Source organism: Ctenopharyngodon idella, chromosome 20 (assembly GCF_019924925.1).
Source record: "Ctenopharyngodon idella isolate HZGC_01 chromosome 20, HZGC01, whole genome shotgun sequence".
Lineage (NCBI taxonomy): Eukaryota > Metazoa > Chordata > Actinopteri > Cypriniformes > Xenocyprididae > Ctenopharyngodon > Ctenopharyngodon idella.
In genome coordinates this window covers 29561230-29577313 of record NC_067239.1, presented here as the reverse complement: position 1 = coordinate 29577313, position 16084 = coordinate 29561230, and the positions used below count along the sequence as shown (strand labels likewise).

General features: G+C 38.0%; 2 protein-coding genes across 5 annotated transcripts in view; both read left to right on the top strand.

Moving 5' to 3' along the window:
- The window catches only part of LOC127502396 (protein eva-1 homolog A), a 48996-nt gene extending 44392 nt beyond the window's left edge, over positions 1-4604 (top strand). For all 4 annotated transcript variants that reach the window (XM_051875315.1, XM_051875314.1, XM_051875317.1 and 1 more), the window contains one exon: positions 1089-4604. In XM_051875315.1, the coding sequence (XP_051731275.1) occupies positions 1089-1465 (377 nt within the window). In that variant the 3' untranslated portion in view covers positions 1466-4604. The remainder of the gene's footprint in view (positions 1-1088) is intronic.
- An 81-nt stretch (positions 4605-4685) lies between these two features.
- Positions 4686-14481, top strand: efhc1 (EF-hand domain (C-terminal) containing 1). Its single transcript, XM_051875313.1, has 10 exons — positions 4686-4900; positions 5155-5379; positions 7497-7784; positions 7859-8011; positions 8103-8295; positions 9448-9668; positions 10282-10422; positions 13674-13887; positions 13974-14126; positions 14283-14481. Exons 1-10 carry the CDS (start codon positions 4838-4840, stop codon positions 14318-14320), a joined length of 1689 nt encoding a protein of 562 aa, XP_051731273.1. The 5' UTR covers positions 4686-4837; the 3' UTR covers positions 14321-14481.
- Positions 14482-16084: the final 1603 nt, after the last annotated feature.

Here is a 16084-nt window from a genome sequence, read left to right as displayed (position 1 = left end):
GTTCTTTTTCATTCTTCGTTTAGGGGTAAAACGAAGTTCGAAATACGTGAGCAGCGATATACTGTTATCGAACATCTGACGCCGCCCACACTGCTGAGAGCGACGTTTAGATGAATTTTTAAAAACGGCAAGCTTTTTTTTTTTTTTTTTATAGAAAGCATAACAAAAGCATCTGATCATAACAATGTGGGTATGTTAGCACGAACTCTGCAAATTAGCACTCCAGTAAAGTCACATCACGTTTATTTATATGGCATTTTATTCAATAGATTGCTTAAAAGCAAGCAGCTTTACAGTATCAAACATGAAAAACAGTGTCAGCGCCTCATTTCATCAGAAGCACAACTTCATTTTCTACTATAAAGTGGCTATCCAGTGTGTTCATGTTTTCACCCGAGGAGATCTTACCTCGACGGATTCAACAGATGAAATGAGTCCGAGAAGACAGGGTTGCCAGGTTTTCACAACAAAACTTGCCCAAAACTAGCCAAATCACGTTTTAGGCAGGGTCCCCTGGTAAAAATCGCATTCCGAGTGGTAAAATCCGCGTTTCTAGTGGGGTTCCCCTGGTAAAATTCACATGCCAGGGGCTACATATCGTGCTATTTGGCGTTGCTTCAACCCCCAGACATGAAAAACAACCCACAGGAACAGTGTTAAAGTAGCCTAATTCCGTGGGAAAACCGTGGACTTGGCAACACTGAGAGAAGAGTTCCACGTGAAAGAAGGCGGAGCCTCAGCGTACACCTCCTTTTACGTTATCATCAAGGACCAATGGTAGTACGAAGGTCTTTTGCAGCTGGAGCGCACTTTGTTAGGCCGTTTCGAACTCACAAAACTAACTTCGTTTTGGCCTGATTTTGTTCGAAATGACGTCACATCAGTTCATTCTTCTATTTCATTTGAAGTATGTTTTGGGCCTTAAATCAGGTATATTCACACAATTTCAAGAAAAACATCCTAGGTTAACCGGTATTTCCGACAACTCAAATATGTGTTTGGGTCAAACTGACCTGGAAAATAATAAAGTAAATGGGTCCATTTTGATTTCATGTTGTCTTGAAAAGTGTTTTCTCTCTCCATCACAGAGCACCCGGAGCGATGTGCGCTGTATTTCATGTGCGGTGTGTGTGCCGGTCTGTTCCTCACGCTCTTCGCGCTGGTGGTTCAGATTTCCTGCCGTATGGACTGTAAACGGCGTCACGGCGTCGCTAAGAAGCGGCCAAGACCCACGGACTCTGACAGCGACACCAGTGACTCTGATTCTGACTGGGACTCGAGCTCAGACCTCTCGGTCCGCCGGCACCGGCGCTTCGAGCGCACGCTCAACACCAACATCTTCACATCGGCGGAGGAGCTGGAGCGAGCGCAGCGGCTGGAAGAGAGAGAGCGAATCATACGGGAAATCTGGATGAACGGACAGCCGGACGTCCCAGGAACGCGTAGCCTGAATCGCTACTATTAGAGCGCCGCCTCTGATCGGACACATCCAGATGGGAAGCTAACAGGAGTTTCCTGAACGCTAAAGTGTTTGCCACGTGTGGCATTAAACTGCGCATTTCCTTTGCAGTGGAAATAAGCTTTAGGTTGCGGCGTGCTTTATCCGTAACCTTCCGTATGCAGAGGTGAATGCTGCATTTCCACCAGTGGGATGTGGAAATATTCCTACTTGATGTCCGACATCTTGCAGTTGTGAATTTACGCAAGTTGGAAGTTTCGTTCCACTGAACTTCGAAGTAGAAAGTTGGACATTCCAATTTTTAGCATTGAATGGAACGCAGGATGCGGCTGAAGCTAAGGCTCATGGGAGATGTAGTTCATTTGAAACTGGCTCTAGGAGTCTATAGGCAGCTCTGAGAGGTGTGATAAGCTCTAAGCACTGTGATTGGTCCATCACTCTGCCTGTCAAACAGTGAGGACCGCCGTATGTAGGGAGAGGTGTCGCCAAATTAAGTGCCTTCCAGTTTGATCTGACAAAATACACATATACAGTGGGGCTAGTGTGTTTGGACACTTACAAATATCTGAATGTCATTGCATTAGCAAACAAATATAACAAACCAGGCTGCATTTGCAAACAAATGATGCTAGAGCTTCACTTTTCTGCGTCATTGACTTCGCTGTGTCACAATGCATTTTTCGGTAACACTTTTCAATAAGGCTCCATTAGTTAACATGAACTAACAATGAAATATATTTTAAAGCATTTATTAATCTCAGTTAATGTTAATTCCGACATTTACTAATACATTATTGAAATAATTTAATGAAAATTTTATTTAATGAGAAAAAAATCTGTTAATATTATTTAATGGATCTGAGCTAATATGAACTAACAATGAACAATTTTTTTAAATTAACGTTAACAAAGATTAATAAATACTGTGACAAATGGATTGCACGTTGTTAGTTCATTTTAGTTAATGCATGGGACCTTATTGTAAAGTGTTACCCATATTTCATTTTTATCACTATGTAATTAAATTATTTATCATATTTTTTATGGTTTGCTTAAAGTCTGCTTATGCTGTCATACTTTAAAATAAATGCAAGTTTGTTTGATATTTTACTATCAAATGCAATGACATTTGTACATTTTTAAGGGTGACTTAAGTGTCCAAATAATTTTGTGTGTATATATATATATATATATATATATATATATATATATATACATATACACATCTCAGCCTTATTGAAATCTATTTTATATTTAAAAAGTTTTTGATACCACTATTTTTTTGGATGAATTATTTTTATACTGATTGCTCAGGGATGCAATCCAAGTGTTCTGTGTATAATCTTCTATTCTTAAAGGGGATGAGAGACATTGAAATGTTCCTGCATAGATGCAACCGTAGCCTCAAAGAGGTTCTTATAAGAACGTGACGTGTGCCTTAAACACAGAGCGCATCTGCCAACACAGTTAATCACTCGATGACTATATTCAATGCTTTCTGTGTGTTACAACTGTGGTTAATGTGTTTCTGTTACATGTCATGAGGGCTCAGAATTCATGCTGATGTTACTAAACCATAAATAACGTATTTTACGCTCTTAAAAATAAAGGTTTTCTAAAGAACAAAAAAAAAAAAAAAAAAAAAAACTACAGGTAAATAGACTACCATTTACCTTTCCTTTACTCAACATGTATTGCATTGTGACTTTGAAACGTAAATTTATACGTAAATTAGGCAACATCCCTCTGGTGCTCTTTGTGTGGCTCTTCGTACTATATTTTAGTTTGATAATGCTTTTTTTTTTTTTATATATATATATATATATATTGTATTTTAGGGGATTTTATAGTACTAAATTATATTTATGGAATAGTTATGATCCATTTATTTCCTGTTAATCGCTTTTTGAGCAAAGACCTGAAAATGAAATTTCCAACTAAACTGTCATAAATCTGGTTTGGAGACTTTTTAAGTTTGGTAGTTTGGTCTCTTTTTAAAGAAGACGCTTGGCAGATTATTGCTGAAGTGAAAAAAGTTTTAAAAAGTGAACTTAAAAAATAATTTGAACTGAAATTTGAACTTAAAAAAACATTTATTATGAAAAAATACTAAATATAAAAATACTATTTTTAATTTTTATATAAAATATATATTTTCCAAAACACGTTTTACTGTAAAACTGAGAGAAAATCAAAGTCATAAATCTAAACAAGTTGTGTTACAAATTTGAGCTTGACATCTCAAAAAATTAGCTTTCAGTAAGATTTTGTTTGGGCGCAGTACCAAATGTTTCCACTAGATGAAATTTGTTTCCAATGCACTCATTTTTGACCATGAACAATACAAGTGTGACTATTTTTTTCAGGGCCATTTAACCCTTTTTGTAATCATTTCCATGATTTTTTTGTTTTTCACGTAGCAAGTGCCAAAACCTTTTTGTAAAGTTTTGTATCATTCTGATAAATTTCTAAAAAAAAAAAAAAAAAAAAAGACCACCAGAGGTTAATATTCTCAGAAACTGAATATTATATCAAAATTAATTTGGGCCCCACATAAAATGTCAAAAGAAAATGTGGTCACAAACTCAGCAGGTGGTAAAAATGTAATAAAAATATTTAATAAGACATTTTATTTAATTTTTAAGATAAAATGGCTTATAAAGAATTAGGAATCTCTAACTATTATTAAAACCAATACAAAGATCCTAACCAATGTTTATGTAATAGACAAAGCAGATACAAGTCATAAAAGTTTGGTAAAGCCTGTAGTCTCCATCCTCTCACTGAAACCTTTATTTTTAAGAGCACATGCCCACACAGCCATCATTTTAGAAGTAATATGTAAGGTTTTTATTCTCTTGTCACTCAAACCAAGCCAACACATGAAGTGACTCAACATTTGTATGCATGTGGATTGTTTGTTTGCACCTGAGCTCTTAAATCTTGTAAAGCGGCAGGATGTTTGTGTTGTAATCCATCACAGACTTGTTTGTGTACTGCTGGTGTTTTATTTTCCAGTAATATTTCAGCATGGCTTTTATAGGAATATCAGCTCATGGACAGAGCAGGACCTGTGGGAGGTTTTGTTTTGATTGTAATGGAGCATTAAATAAACTGCATTGAATAAACTGAACTTATAGCGCCACCTGTTGGTGAATGATTCACAAGACTATTAGATCTAAAACATCTTGCATGAAAGAAATTGTTTACATCACCATGACAACCGCCAGTGTTTGTGGTCTCCATGGAGGCCATTATAAACAAACCTCCTCGGGGAAGAGCAGCAGTTCCCACAAGAGAACAACTTACATTTAACTTACTTTGTTTACTTGGCTTTTACTCTATTTTAATATAGATTAGGGTAATTAATTAGCCATAATGTCTATCAATACAAGACACGGGCTTCCTTTCCTGCCAGGAAACACTTTTCGTGATTTAACGGTGAGAAACTTTGACCTATAGGCCCAAATTAACTTTGCTAATTTCTTTTTTAAATTTAATTGTTTTCTTTTGTAAAATCTAATTCTGCATTTTTAAATCTTTATAAACGTTCTTAAATGCAAATTTTAGATTTTTGCTGCACATTAACAAATTATTAATTATTTTTTCCAAGGAACATTATGTGAGTCTATTTATCAGATATGCAGATATTATATTGTTATGCATTTACCCATTATTTCTGTGCTGTTATTCAGAGATCAGCTTTCCACAGAGCTCAGACTCTTGATTTTAAGAACGGTTACGCTCTGCCCCGGCGGCCCGCGGTCGGTATTGGACAAGAGCCGCTGGTGTCGCTGAACATCAGTCACAGCGAGAGGAATCAGCTGATCAGTGACATCCCAAATCTGACCTATGGTACAGACACACACCGACACCTGCCGCTCCAACACATACCGGCACACGCTGCTTATGACAAGAAGGTGAAGAGTCATCTATCTATCCATCTATCTATCTATCTATCTATCTATACCGTCCGTCCGTCTATCTGTCTGTCTGTTGATCTGTCTATCTGTCTATATATCTGTTTATCTGTCGTTCTATCAGTCTATCTATCTATCTATCTGTCTTTCTATCGATCTGTCTATATATCTGTTTATCTGTCGTTCTATCAGTCTATCTGTCTTTCTATCGATCTGTCTGTCTTTTTCTATCGATCATTCTGTCTGTTGTTCTGCCAGTCTGTCTATCTATAGATCTGTCGTTCTATCTATCTGTCTGTCTGTCTGTCTTTCTATCTGTGTCTATCTGTCTCTCTATATTTGTCTGTCTGTCTATCTATTTGTCTATCTATCGATCTGTCTGTCCATCTACAGTGCACAGCATAAATGAGTACACCCCCTCTGAACAAATACAAAATATGTATTTTCTTTATGATCACTAATACAATTCATGGAAAGATGGCAAAACTAAAATGTATTAAACATATACATAATAAAAACTGAGAAATATATGTCATTAATAGCCATAAAATAAATAAATTAGCCAATTTTGTTCAAATTAAGGATTGCAGAAATGAGTACACCCTAGGTTTAATTCAACAAATGTATAATATTCTAGCACTTAGTATGCCCTCCATAATTTTGAATATACCGCTCTGACCCTTCTTGGCATGGAGTGTACAAGTGCATGACAAATTGTCACATCTGTCCTGTTTAACTCCTGGATGATGAGCTCCTTAAATGCCCTGATCTTTAATGGGGAGTGTTGCTCAACATGTCTCTACAGAATCCCCCACAAGCGCTCAAGAGTGTTAAGATTGAGTGCAATACATGTCCACAGAAGGTTTTTCACCTTGGGAGAATGCATGTCCTCATTGTCATGTTGAAAAAATGCCCAACAATGCAGGGAATGAGGAAAGGGTAACATCTTCTGTTTCATGACGGTGTATTAAATTACACAGTGGTGTGGGAATTCATGACAGCATTGATAAAGCACAACTCCCTCACACCTTCAGCACTCATGCATCCCTATATAAGAGCTTTACTACCACTGAACTTTACTGTGGGAATCAGGCACTTCTCACTGTACTCCTCCTCTAGCAACACCAGAACATTTTGGATGCTGTTAGATCCAAAATAATTGATTTGGTCTCATGAGACCAGAGTATTGATTCCCAGAATCTATATTTTGTAAATATGGGCTTTGGAAATGGCTAACTGACTTTGTACTTTGGCTACAGTAGGTAGTTCCAGTGAGAACAATAACCATGCATGTCATTTCTGTAGGCTGCATCTTACTCTGTGAGATAAACAGTCACTCTTTTCATAGCTTTTGCTGGCTCTGAGACACTCGTTTGGTATTTCTCTCCCTCATCACTAAATGAAAGCTTAAAATGAAGGCCTGATTATTTCAGGGGCCTTGTCACAAGTCCATTGTTTTTGAATTTCTGTGTTACTTTTGCTATATTTTCACACTTAAAACAATGATTTGGTAATCCTCTTGTACAACCGTCCTCTTTTGTGCTAAGAAACGAGTCTCCTGACAGTTCTCTCCCAAGTGGTTCCATTGTTGTCAGCATTAAGTCTAAGAATGATTCAGTGGGCTATATAACACTTTTAATTGTCAAGAAATGACTTCTCTTTAAATGTTTTGGTTCAACATTGCCATAAAACTTACACCAGAAAATTTTGATTTTATTTTATTTAGTAACTTTTAGGAGGGTGTACTCATTTCTGCTACACAACATTTTATCACCTTGATAAGAAAATCTTATTTTCCTGAATAATTTTGACATGCTTCTTTGGTAATTGATTAAGCAGACTTGCTGGAGCATTATATCTCTAAAAAACCCTAATATGTCTTCTAAGTAATTGAGTAATTGCTGACTTTCAGAAGTTTCAGAGGGGGTGTACTCATTTACGCTGTGCACTGTATATGTCTGTCTATCCATCAATCTGTCCGTTGTTCCATCAGTCTATCTGTCTGTCTATATATTTGTCTGTCTATCTATCGATCTGTCTATCTGTCTGTCTCTCTGTCTATCTATCTATCTCATTGAAACAGAACCAATCTCTCAACTTTACCCTTTGATTTCCAGGTGCTGCGTTTCTATGGTTACTTCCGGCAGGAAGTGTTGCACTCCCCGGATGAGCACTTCCGCATTCGTCCGGTGGTGATTTATTATCACTTGGAGGATGACAGCATGTGTGTGATCGAGCCACCGGTGGAAAACTCAGGAATTCCTCAGGGAAAACTGATCAAACGTCAGAGGCTGACCAAAAACCAGCGCGGAGAGCTTTACCACTGGAAAGACCTCAATGTTGGGATGGACATGAGTTTGTTCGGAACAGTCTACAGGATAACACACTGCGATGGCTTTACACAGGTACACACACACTGATCTATAGACTGCTGCTTCTGATGGGTTTGGTTTGACTGAGTGTGTGTGTGTGTGTGTAGGACTTCATGGAGAGTCAGGGAATAGTACTAAATGAGTCGGAGTCCATTCCCAGAGACCCGTACACCATCCGCCGCATTCAGACACAGCAAACTCACATCATACCCTACGACCACAATCATCAGCTGGAGCGGTTCCTCGCCCTGGATCGACAGGTAAACAAACACACACAGTCCTGTATGTTCACCCACACATGAATTAATTTTCTCACTCTTCATTTCTCTGCTGTCTCGTGTGTATTTCCAGGTGCTGCGTTTCTTTGCGCTTTGGGACGACTCGGACTCTCTCTACGGAGAGAAACGGCCCGTAACGCTGTATTACTATCTAGTGGACGATTCTGTTGAGATTTGTGAACATCACGAGGCCAACAGCGGCCGGGACCCTTTCCCAGTGCTGCTCCGCAGACAGAGGGTCCCCAAACACATCAAACCAACCTGCGGTGAGACCGTAAACACACACTAGCAAAGTCAAACAGCTTTACAGAAAATCATGATGTTAATGTTTATAATATCTCAATATCTTTATGCCTCATAGTTGCATTTAGAAGATCTGTATGTGGATAAAGTTGGACATACTTACTACATTACATTAAAGGATTAGTTCACTTCAGAATTAAAATTTCCTTATTTACTCACTCCCATGTCATCCAAGATGTTTATGTCTGTCTTCAGTCGAAAAGAAATTAAAGTTTTTGTGGAAAACATCTCAGGATTTTTCTCCATATAGTGGACTTCAGTGGGGTTCAACGGGTTGAAGGTCAAAATGTCAGTTTCAGTGCAGCTTCAAAGAGCTCTACACGATCCCAGACGAGGAATAAGGGTCTTATCTAAAGAAACGATCAGTCATTATCTAAAAAAAAAAAAAAATTATATACTTTTTAACCACAAATGCTCATCATGCACTGCTCTGCGATGCGCCACGCATTACGTAATCACATCAAAAAGGTCACGTGTGACATAGGCGGAAGTACCGCGGTAGGGTGAGAAACTCATTTTCTCCTCCAAACTCAAAATCGTCTGACATCGTTGTTTTACCTTTTTTTGTAAAGGATGTTTGACTTAGTCTTTGCACGTTCACTTTGTAGACACTGGATCGGCACTTCCGCCTACGTCATGTGTGACCTTTCCAACATGATTATGTAATGCGCGGCACATCGCAAAGGAGTGCAAGACGAGCATTTGTGGTTAAAAAGGTTTTTTTTTTTTTTTTTTTTTTTTTTAGAAATTGTCCGATCGTTTCTCTAGATAAGACCCTTATTCCTCGTCTGGGATCATGTAGAGCTCTTTGAAGCTGCACTGAAACTGACATTTGGACCTTCAACCTGTGAAGTCCACTATATGGAGAAAAATCCTGGAATATTTTCTTCATTTCTTTTTGACTGAAGAAAGAAAGACATAAACATCTTGGATGACATGGGGCTGAGTAAATTATCAGGAGATTGTAATTCTGAAGTGAACTAATCCTTTAACAGAGCAGAACTAATTTTAACACGGAGACAAACCTCCTTCAGTTTTGTTGCTTTTTGTGTTTATAGAAGTATAGACACAATAAATGACTGAATTCTTAAACTTCTCTCTCTTTTTCGACTCAGAGCCGTTCCCCAGCAGTGTTCTCGAAGTTTCCCCTCATGACGTGAAGGAGTATTTCTCTCCTCAAGACTTCAGGGTCGGTGAGGAGGTCACGCTGATGGGGAGGCGCTTCCTGCTGTATGACTGTGACAATTTCACCCGGAAATACTTTGAACAGAATCACCCCGACATCTTGCTCAAACCATTTACTGTTGACACTAGAACACCACAAGACATCAAGAGGGTCAGATACATACTTTTGATTGGGCTAATCTCATCTTTATTGAAAGTTAAATAATATTTAGTATGTAAATGGTATGCCACTTTCCACAAATAGGGTACACTCATGTTCTGTGTTATCTTGGACTATTCTGACATCTAGCGGTGTGAATGAAGCGTCACGCAAATGTTTTCAGTTAGCGATGCCATTGCAGAAATACACCATTCAGAGTCAGCTATGATTCATGTATTATTCCACTCATCAATGAATGATTTATTAGTGAATCGGTCATTATTAGCGACATCAAAATGTCTTTTTTTTATATTCTTACCCAGCAGTCACAAATATTATATTAACAAATGCAAATTTTATTATTTAATGTTAAAGTTAATTTTTAGAATATAACAAAATGTTCCAAATGTTGTAAAAATGTTCCAAATGTTTGAAAAAGAAACAAAAAGGCCTATTTTGTACCCTATTCATGGAAAAATACCATTTCTATCCAGACTGTTTGTGAGGTAAATGATTTGCTTCATTTTCCTTTCCTCCATCTGTTCATCCATATATTCTTTCCGTGTGTTTTCTGAACGCACGCGTTAGCTTTATTGCGGTGATGACGTGTCATGCTGTCACGCAGGTAATTCCTCCGTATAACGGCTTCGGTTCTCTGGAGGACTCGTTACAGAACTGTCTGTCTCTGATTCCTGAACCGCCCAAGAAAGACGTGATCAAACTGCTGGAAAACGACCACAAAGTCCTGCGTTACGCCGCACGGCTGGTAAGAATACACCTCATTTGCATAATCTCCCGAGTCCTAAGTGAATATTGCGCTAAAACAACGCAACGCAGAGTGCCGTCGCCTGAATCCGGTGCTACTTTCAAGTGTCTCGTATCACTCCGTGGGCTTGCGCTCCTTTGTTTCATACAAAGGCAATAGACGCCATTTTGCATGTTTGCGAATGAAAAAGAAGAGAGAACATAAAGAATACTAGACCCAAAAAATTAAAAAAAATTCTGTTAATTTACTTAGCCTCTTGTCATTTCAAAATCATTACACTTTTGTTCATCTTCGGAACACAAATGAAGATTTTTTTAATGAACATTTATGTCCGTCTATTGAAAGTCTATTCACCCAAAACGTTGACAGGTCAGTACGTAACTAAAGAGTTCGTAAAATAAATCCATATGAATCGAGCGGTTTAATCTTCTGAAGAGACACGATTATGATGAATAGATTTAAAGGGAACCTATTTTGCGCCATTTTACAAGATGTAAAATAAGTCTCTGATGTCCCCAGAGTGTGTATGTGAAGTTTTAGCTCAAAATACCCCACAGATCATTTTTTATAGCATGTTAAAATTGCCACTTTTTGGGGTTGAGCAAAAAAGCGTCGTTTCAGTGTGTGCCCTTTAAATGCAAATGAGCTGCTGCGCTCGGCCTAAGAGGGCGGAGCTTCAAGAGCTGATTCTCCAATGAACTGTAATAAAGTGCTCTCACCTTCATTACTGCCGTATCCAGTATCACTCTGGAGGCTGTAAGCTGGATCATGAACAGTTTACTGATCTATCCTTGAGTAACAACTTTTTAGTACAACCTCTGTTTTGTATTGTCCCTTTGTATTGACATTTGTTCACAAAGAAGTCCGGTGTGAAATGATTCGCGCAGACATAAACGAATTTCCGTAGAGTTGAAGGAGCATTTTCTTCGAAAACAAAATTAATCCACCTCGTCTTCAGCGGCTCAGATTTAGGGAGTAAATGGAGAGAGCTATGTGCAGAGGCGTGTTTACCCACCACGCAAAGCACGCAATTGCGTTGGGCCCACGCGATTTCTCCCTAGGGGGATCCCCCCAGTGGTATAGTCTACATGATACGCAGGTATATGCCTTATACCCACTAGGAAAGGTCAAGGATTTCCGTATATCCACTTAAAAAAGCGTGAGGATACGGATTTGGCGCTCTTTGATGGGGTGTGACAGCTCGCTGTAGCCTCAGTTCAAGAGAAGCGGCAGCCTGACACGCACGTGAACTGATCCTCTCCTCCGCTTTAATACCAGTTACAATGCGAAATAAACATGAATGAACACCTAAAGGTATGTTAAAAGATACAGAACAACTTACCAAAATCCATATCATGTCTCGTGTAATCGCTTACTCAGTGTTCAACCGCAGAAAGACGGTAATAAAAAAGCTAGTAAACAAACAAACGTAACGTCACATTTACCTCAGAACAAACATATTTAGTGACTATAAACTCGTTAGTCAGCTCGAAAAATTAACTCTACAGAGGAGCATTTAGCTAAATATATGCACCATATTACATATTAATTATGTTCTTCAATAGCCTATGTTTGAATAAATCCATAAAGTTGACAGCCACCATTTAAATGTTTATATTTAAAAAGAAAAACAAAAATTTGGAGTAGAAATAATTTTAAAGTTAGTAGGCCTATTATAACTTTATTATTATAAAAATTTCCTTTAGTGTAATTTAAGTTTGTATACAAATTGGTTCATTTTAACATTCAATATTAATGTAGTACCAACTGATTCCCATGTATATTATACAGCATTAGTTGAGAGATTTTTTTTCTTGAGAAAACTTGTAGCCTACCTGATATACAGTACATCCAAAATAACTGATATTGACTCGAATTGCAAGCTTGTGAATCGAAATGCAAAACTATGATGACAGACTGACAGGAAATGGTGCAAAACGGAGTTCAATGGTAATATTGTGACATACTGATAAGCCTCATCATTCCATTATTAATAATAGTTGCAACTTGCACTCTTAAATGTGTATTGAAAATTGCCAGCTGATAAAACCTATGATCCAGAGACCATATTCATATAACATCTAAGACAATGTAGATCTTAACTGGCTAAGTTAGATGGTGATTAACACTAAACAGTAGAAAATCAGTCCAGTCTCTCCAGCAGTAAATGTCATTGGCTGTTAAAGTGTTGTGTTGCTTATAATAAATTGACATGTTGATAACACACACATAAGCATTGTTTCAGAATGCTCTCAATTACATGTAGCTTGTCAGAAGCATACTATGCATTAGTGAGTGTGGTGGTGCTTATGGGGTGTCGCTCTGGGACGGGAGTATGAGGCTGGGAGAGAAAAAAGGAAAAATCACAGTATACTCTCTACAGACACCTCAAATCCCCCCTCTCGCTGGGGCCCCCTCCTGGAGATTTGCTTAGGTCCCCCAATAATCTAAACACGCCCCTGGCTATGTGGATTAATCCATCCAGCTACAGAACACCGAAAACGCTTGGGAGACGCTCTCGTCAGTGCAGCAATGGCGGACTTTACTGGCTGTGAACTCACTCAGGGCGGGTCTATGTTAAAACGGCAGTGTCTGTCAACATTCGTGGGCGGGGCCTGTGGCTAATGTGATGTCACATTGCCAGGGATCTGGAAATGGCTTGTTCTGAGACACCGCTTATGATTTATGGGGATTAAAAAAAAGGAGTGGTTGGATTTTTATCATTGTAGGGTGGTTGTGTACACACTGCCAACACACATTTATGTTCAAACACCATGCAAAAGTGAATTTTGCACTTTAATTTAGGCTTTTATTCACATGTAAACACGTAACTTCGCTTCATCACTACTTTAATATGACTAATGTTGCTGCCGTACTCGTCTTGTTGCTAGGCCAATTGTTTTGTACAATGGACTATTTTTTTATTTATATTTTTAGCGGGAGATTTAAGATAATATACAAGTAAAATTATCAAATAGGGCTAAATCTTAAAACAATATTTTATGTCCACATATTTATTTATTAAGTAGCTTTCACTTGTTCATCATGTCAAGGTTTATTTTACGCGATAAAGGTCAAGGTACGCACATCCAAATTGTCTTGGACAGGTGCAAGATCAAAAAAATATATTAAATAATACAAAAAAGATCTGCACACTGTTATTCTCCCTTTATTTAGAAAAATGTAAAGGTTTATTTTACGACAATGACTGTACATTATTCCTTACATATCAATGTTATCATTCTCCATAGGATTCCCAGAATCCCCTGGATGAGGGACGGCGCTTCATTCTGTCTTACTATCTGTCTGATGACATGATCTGCATCTTTGAGAAATCCACACGTAATTCTGGCATCATCGGAGGAAAATTCCTAGAGAAGACTCGTGTCCCAAAACCAGGAAGCACAGTGGAAAACCCAGAATACTACGGACCAGCAGACTTCTCTATTGGAGCTACTGTGGAAGGTGTTGATCAGTGACATGACTTCCTGGGAATCATTGCACTTTTTTTTTTCTTCATATGCTGTTGTTCTTTCTGCTCTCCTCTACAGTGTTTGGCCATCGGTTTGTCCTGACGGATGCTGATCGTTACGTGTTAAGTTATCTGGAGTCACTGCCCCATCACGTCCCTGAACAAACACTGTCTTCACTGAGACAGAAGTTTGTGGGCAGTCAGACCTCAGACCAGGACGAGCAACATGAAGGTAAAATATGTGTTTGCTTGTGGTTTTGCAACTACAGCCTTTCGGTTACATATTCAAGATCTTCAGCCAAGTTCCTGTGAAGAGGAAATGCAATATTCATGATTAAGCCTTAATGGCAGTTTCACTTGAAATCTTTTTGAATGTTCCTCTTCACAGCTGAGACTGATGGAGCTCCAGTCCTCCTCCAGAGCTGAAATCCGTCCAATATAATGCTACCAATCCTCAACAAGATACCAACAGATATCGTCTGTAAACATTTGTTTTATGTTTGTGCCTTTGGATGTTGTGATTTTCCGTGTCTTGTGATGTAAATGTGCAATAAAGACCAGAGCAAAACAAGCATCTGTAAAACTAATTGGTGTTATTGAGGCTCATTTATGTAACATTTGCCTGTATTTCATAAAACCTGTCCATGTCCTATTTCACCACAAAATTGAAGAAAATAATCTTTTATTTCTGGGCTGGTTTCATGAAAGGCTTAAGAAAAAAGTTCCAAACCAGCAAACAATGCAAAAGGTCAGTACACTTTCAACAAAAGAATTATAAAACACTTTAATAAATGACACCATCTTCCTAAGGAAGTATAGTCTTTGCTGACCCTTTTTGTTCACAGCGTCAGTCCATTTGCCCCACCTTAATTTGTGATCTAAAACAACTGTGAGGTATTTATAGTCTTCAACTCTCTGAATCTGCTCCCCTTTAATAGTGGTCACACTCACAGAGGGCTCTTTCCTAAAACCAATACACATTTCTTTAGTTTTTAAAACATTTAACTTAACATTGATGCGTCACACCAAGAAACAAATTCATTTTAAAAGGGTCAATGTCTGTCCTCATCCCCTTTAAGGAGACTAACCAAAGCAGTATCATCTGCAAATTTAATTAAATGTCTCCTTTGACATTCGTAATTTGTTTTTCAGACAACGAGGTACCCACACACACACACTTAAAAAAATCCTGTAACCACAAAATCAGTCCTCCATCTAGAGAGAAATCTAGATAGTCTTTCAGCCAATACAGATGGTAAAATGATATTAAAGGCAGAAGAAAAGTCAGCAAAGAGAATTTTTACATGATTTCTGGAACCCTCAAGATGTGAATAAACATGCAACAGTGTTAAAATAGCATCATCTGCTCCCTTATTGGGCTGATAAGCAAATTGAAATGGATCCAATAAATGCTGTGTGTTTTCCACTATATACCTTTTAACAAGCCTTTCGCAACATTTAAACACCAAAGAAGTCAATGCAATTGGACGATAATCACCAAGTTCTACTGGTTTGTTAATTTTAGGAATAGGTACCATAGCTGAAGTTTTTCTACAAGGTTGGCACTACATGCTGGTCAAGAAACAATGAAGCAAAAACTGTGGATAATTGCTCAGGTTTTTAATACATAACCACAAATATTGTCTGGCCCAGGACTCTGTGTGTATTACATTTTTGGAACATTATTTTGACATCAGCTTTTGTAATAGAAAAAATATTAGTCGATGTCAAAGTATTTTCTTCATTTTTATTTCTCTCACTTAATACTCTCTTTATTCCAACTCTTAACAGTCTTAACCTGAGGTATCTCCCTTTCAAGAAGTCTTTGATATTTAGGTTGAAAATTAACAACATCATGGTCCGATCCTCCCAATGGTAGCAATGTGGAGGCAGAAAAGGCACCTTTAACATTGCCATAACACTTGTCCAATGTCTTATTTTTCCTAGTGCAACAATTCGCATACTGATAATAAGTCCTCAAATCCGTTCGATATGCTGTGAAGCCAGTTGGTTCAACCTCATGTTGAACCACATGTTAAGTGTGTGAAATGTATTCATTTAATGAGAATTACTTGCTAGATTAGAAAAATAAAATCTTGTAGCAGTATTAATAACTATTATACGTCCTGGGGAAATATTTAGTCACAACTGTAAACTCAAAAACTTTGGCTGAACTTGATTCAATCATTG

Excerpts from the sequence above, each read along its gene's own strand:
- efhc1 (XM_051875313.1), top strand. The coding sequence starts at position 4,838 with ATGTCTATCAATACAAGACACGGGCTTCCTTTCCTGCCAGGAAACACT. Across the intron at positions 8,296-9,447 it reads ACACATCAAACCAACCTGCG|AGCCGTTCCCCAGCAGTGTT; the intron begins GTGAGACCGTAA and ends TTTTCGACTCAG. Across the intron at positions 9,669-10,281 it reads CACCACAAGACATCAAGAGG|GTAATTCCTCCGTATAACGG; the intron begins GTCAGATACATA and ends GCTGTCACGCAG.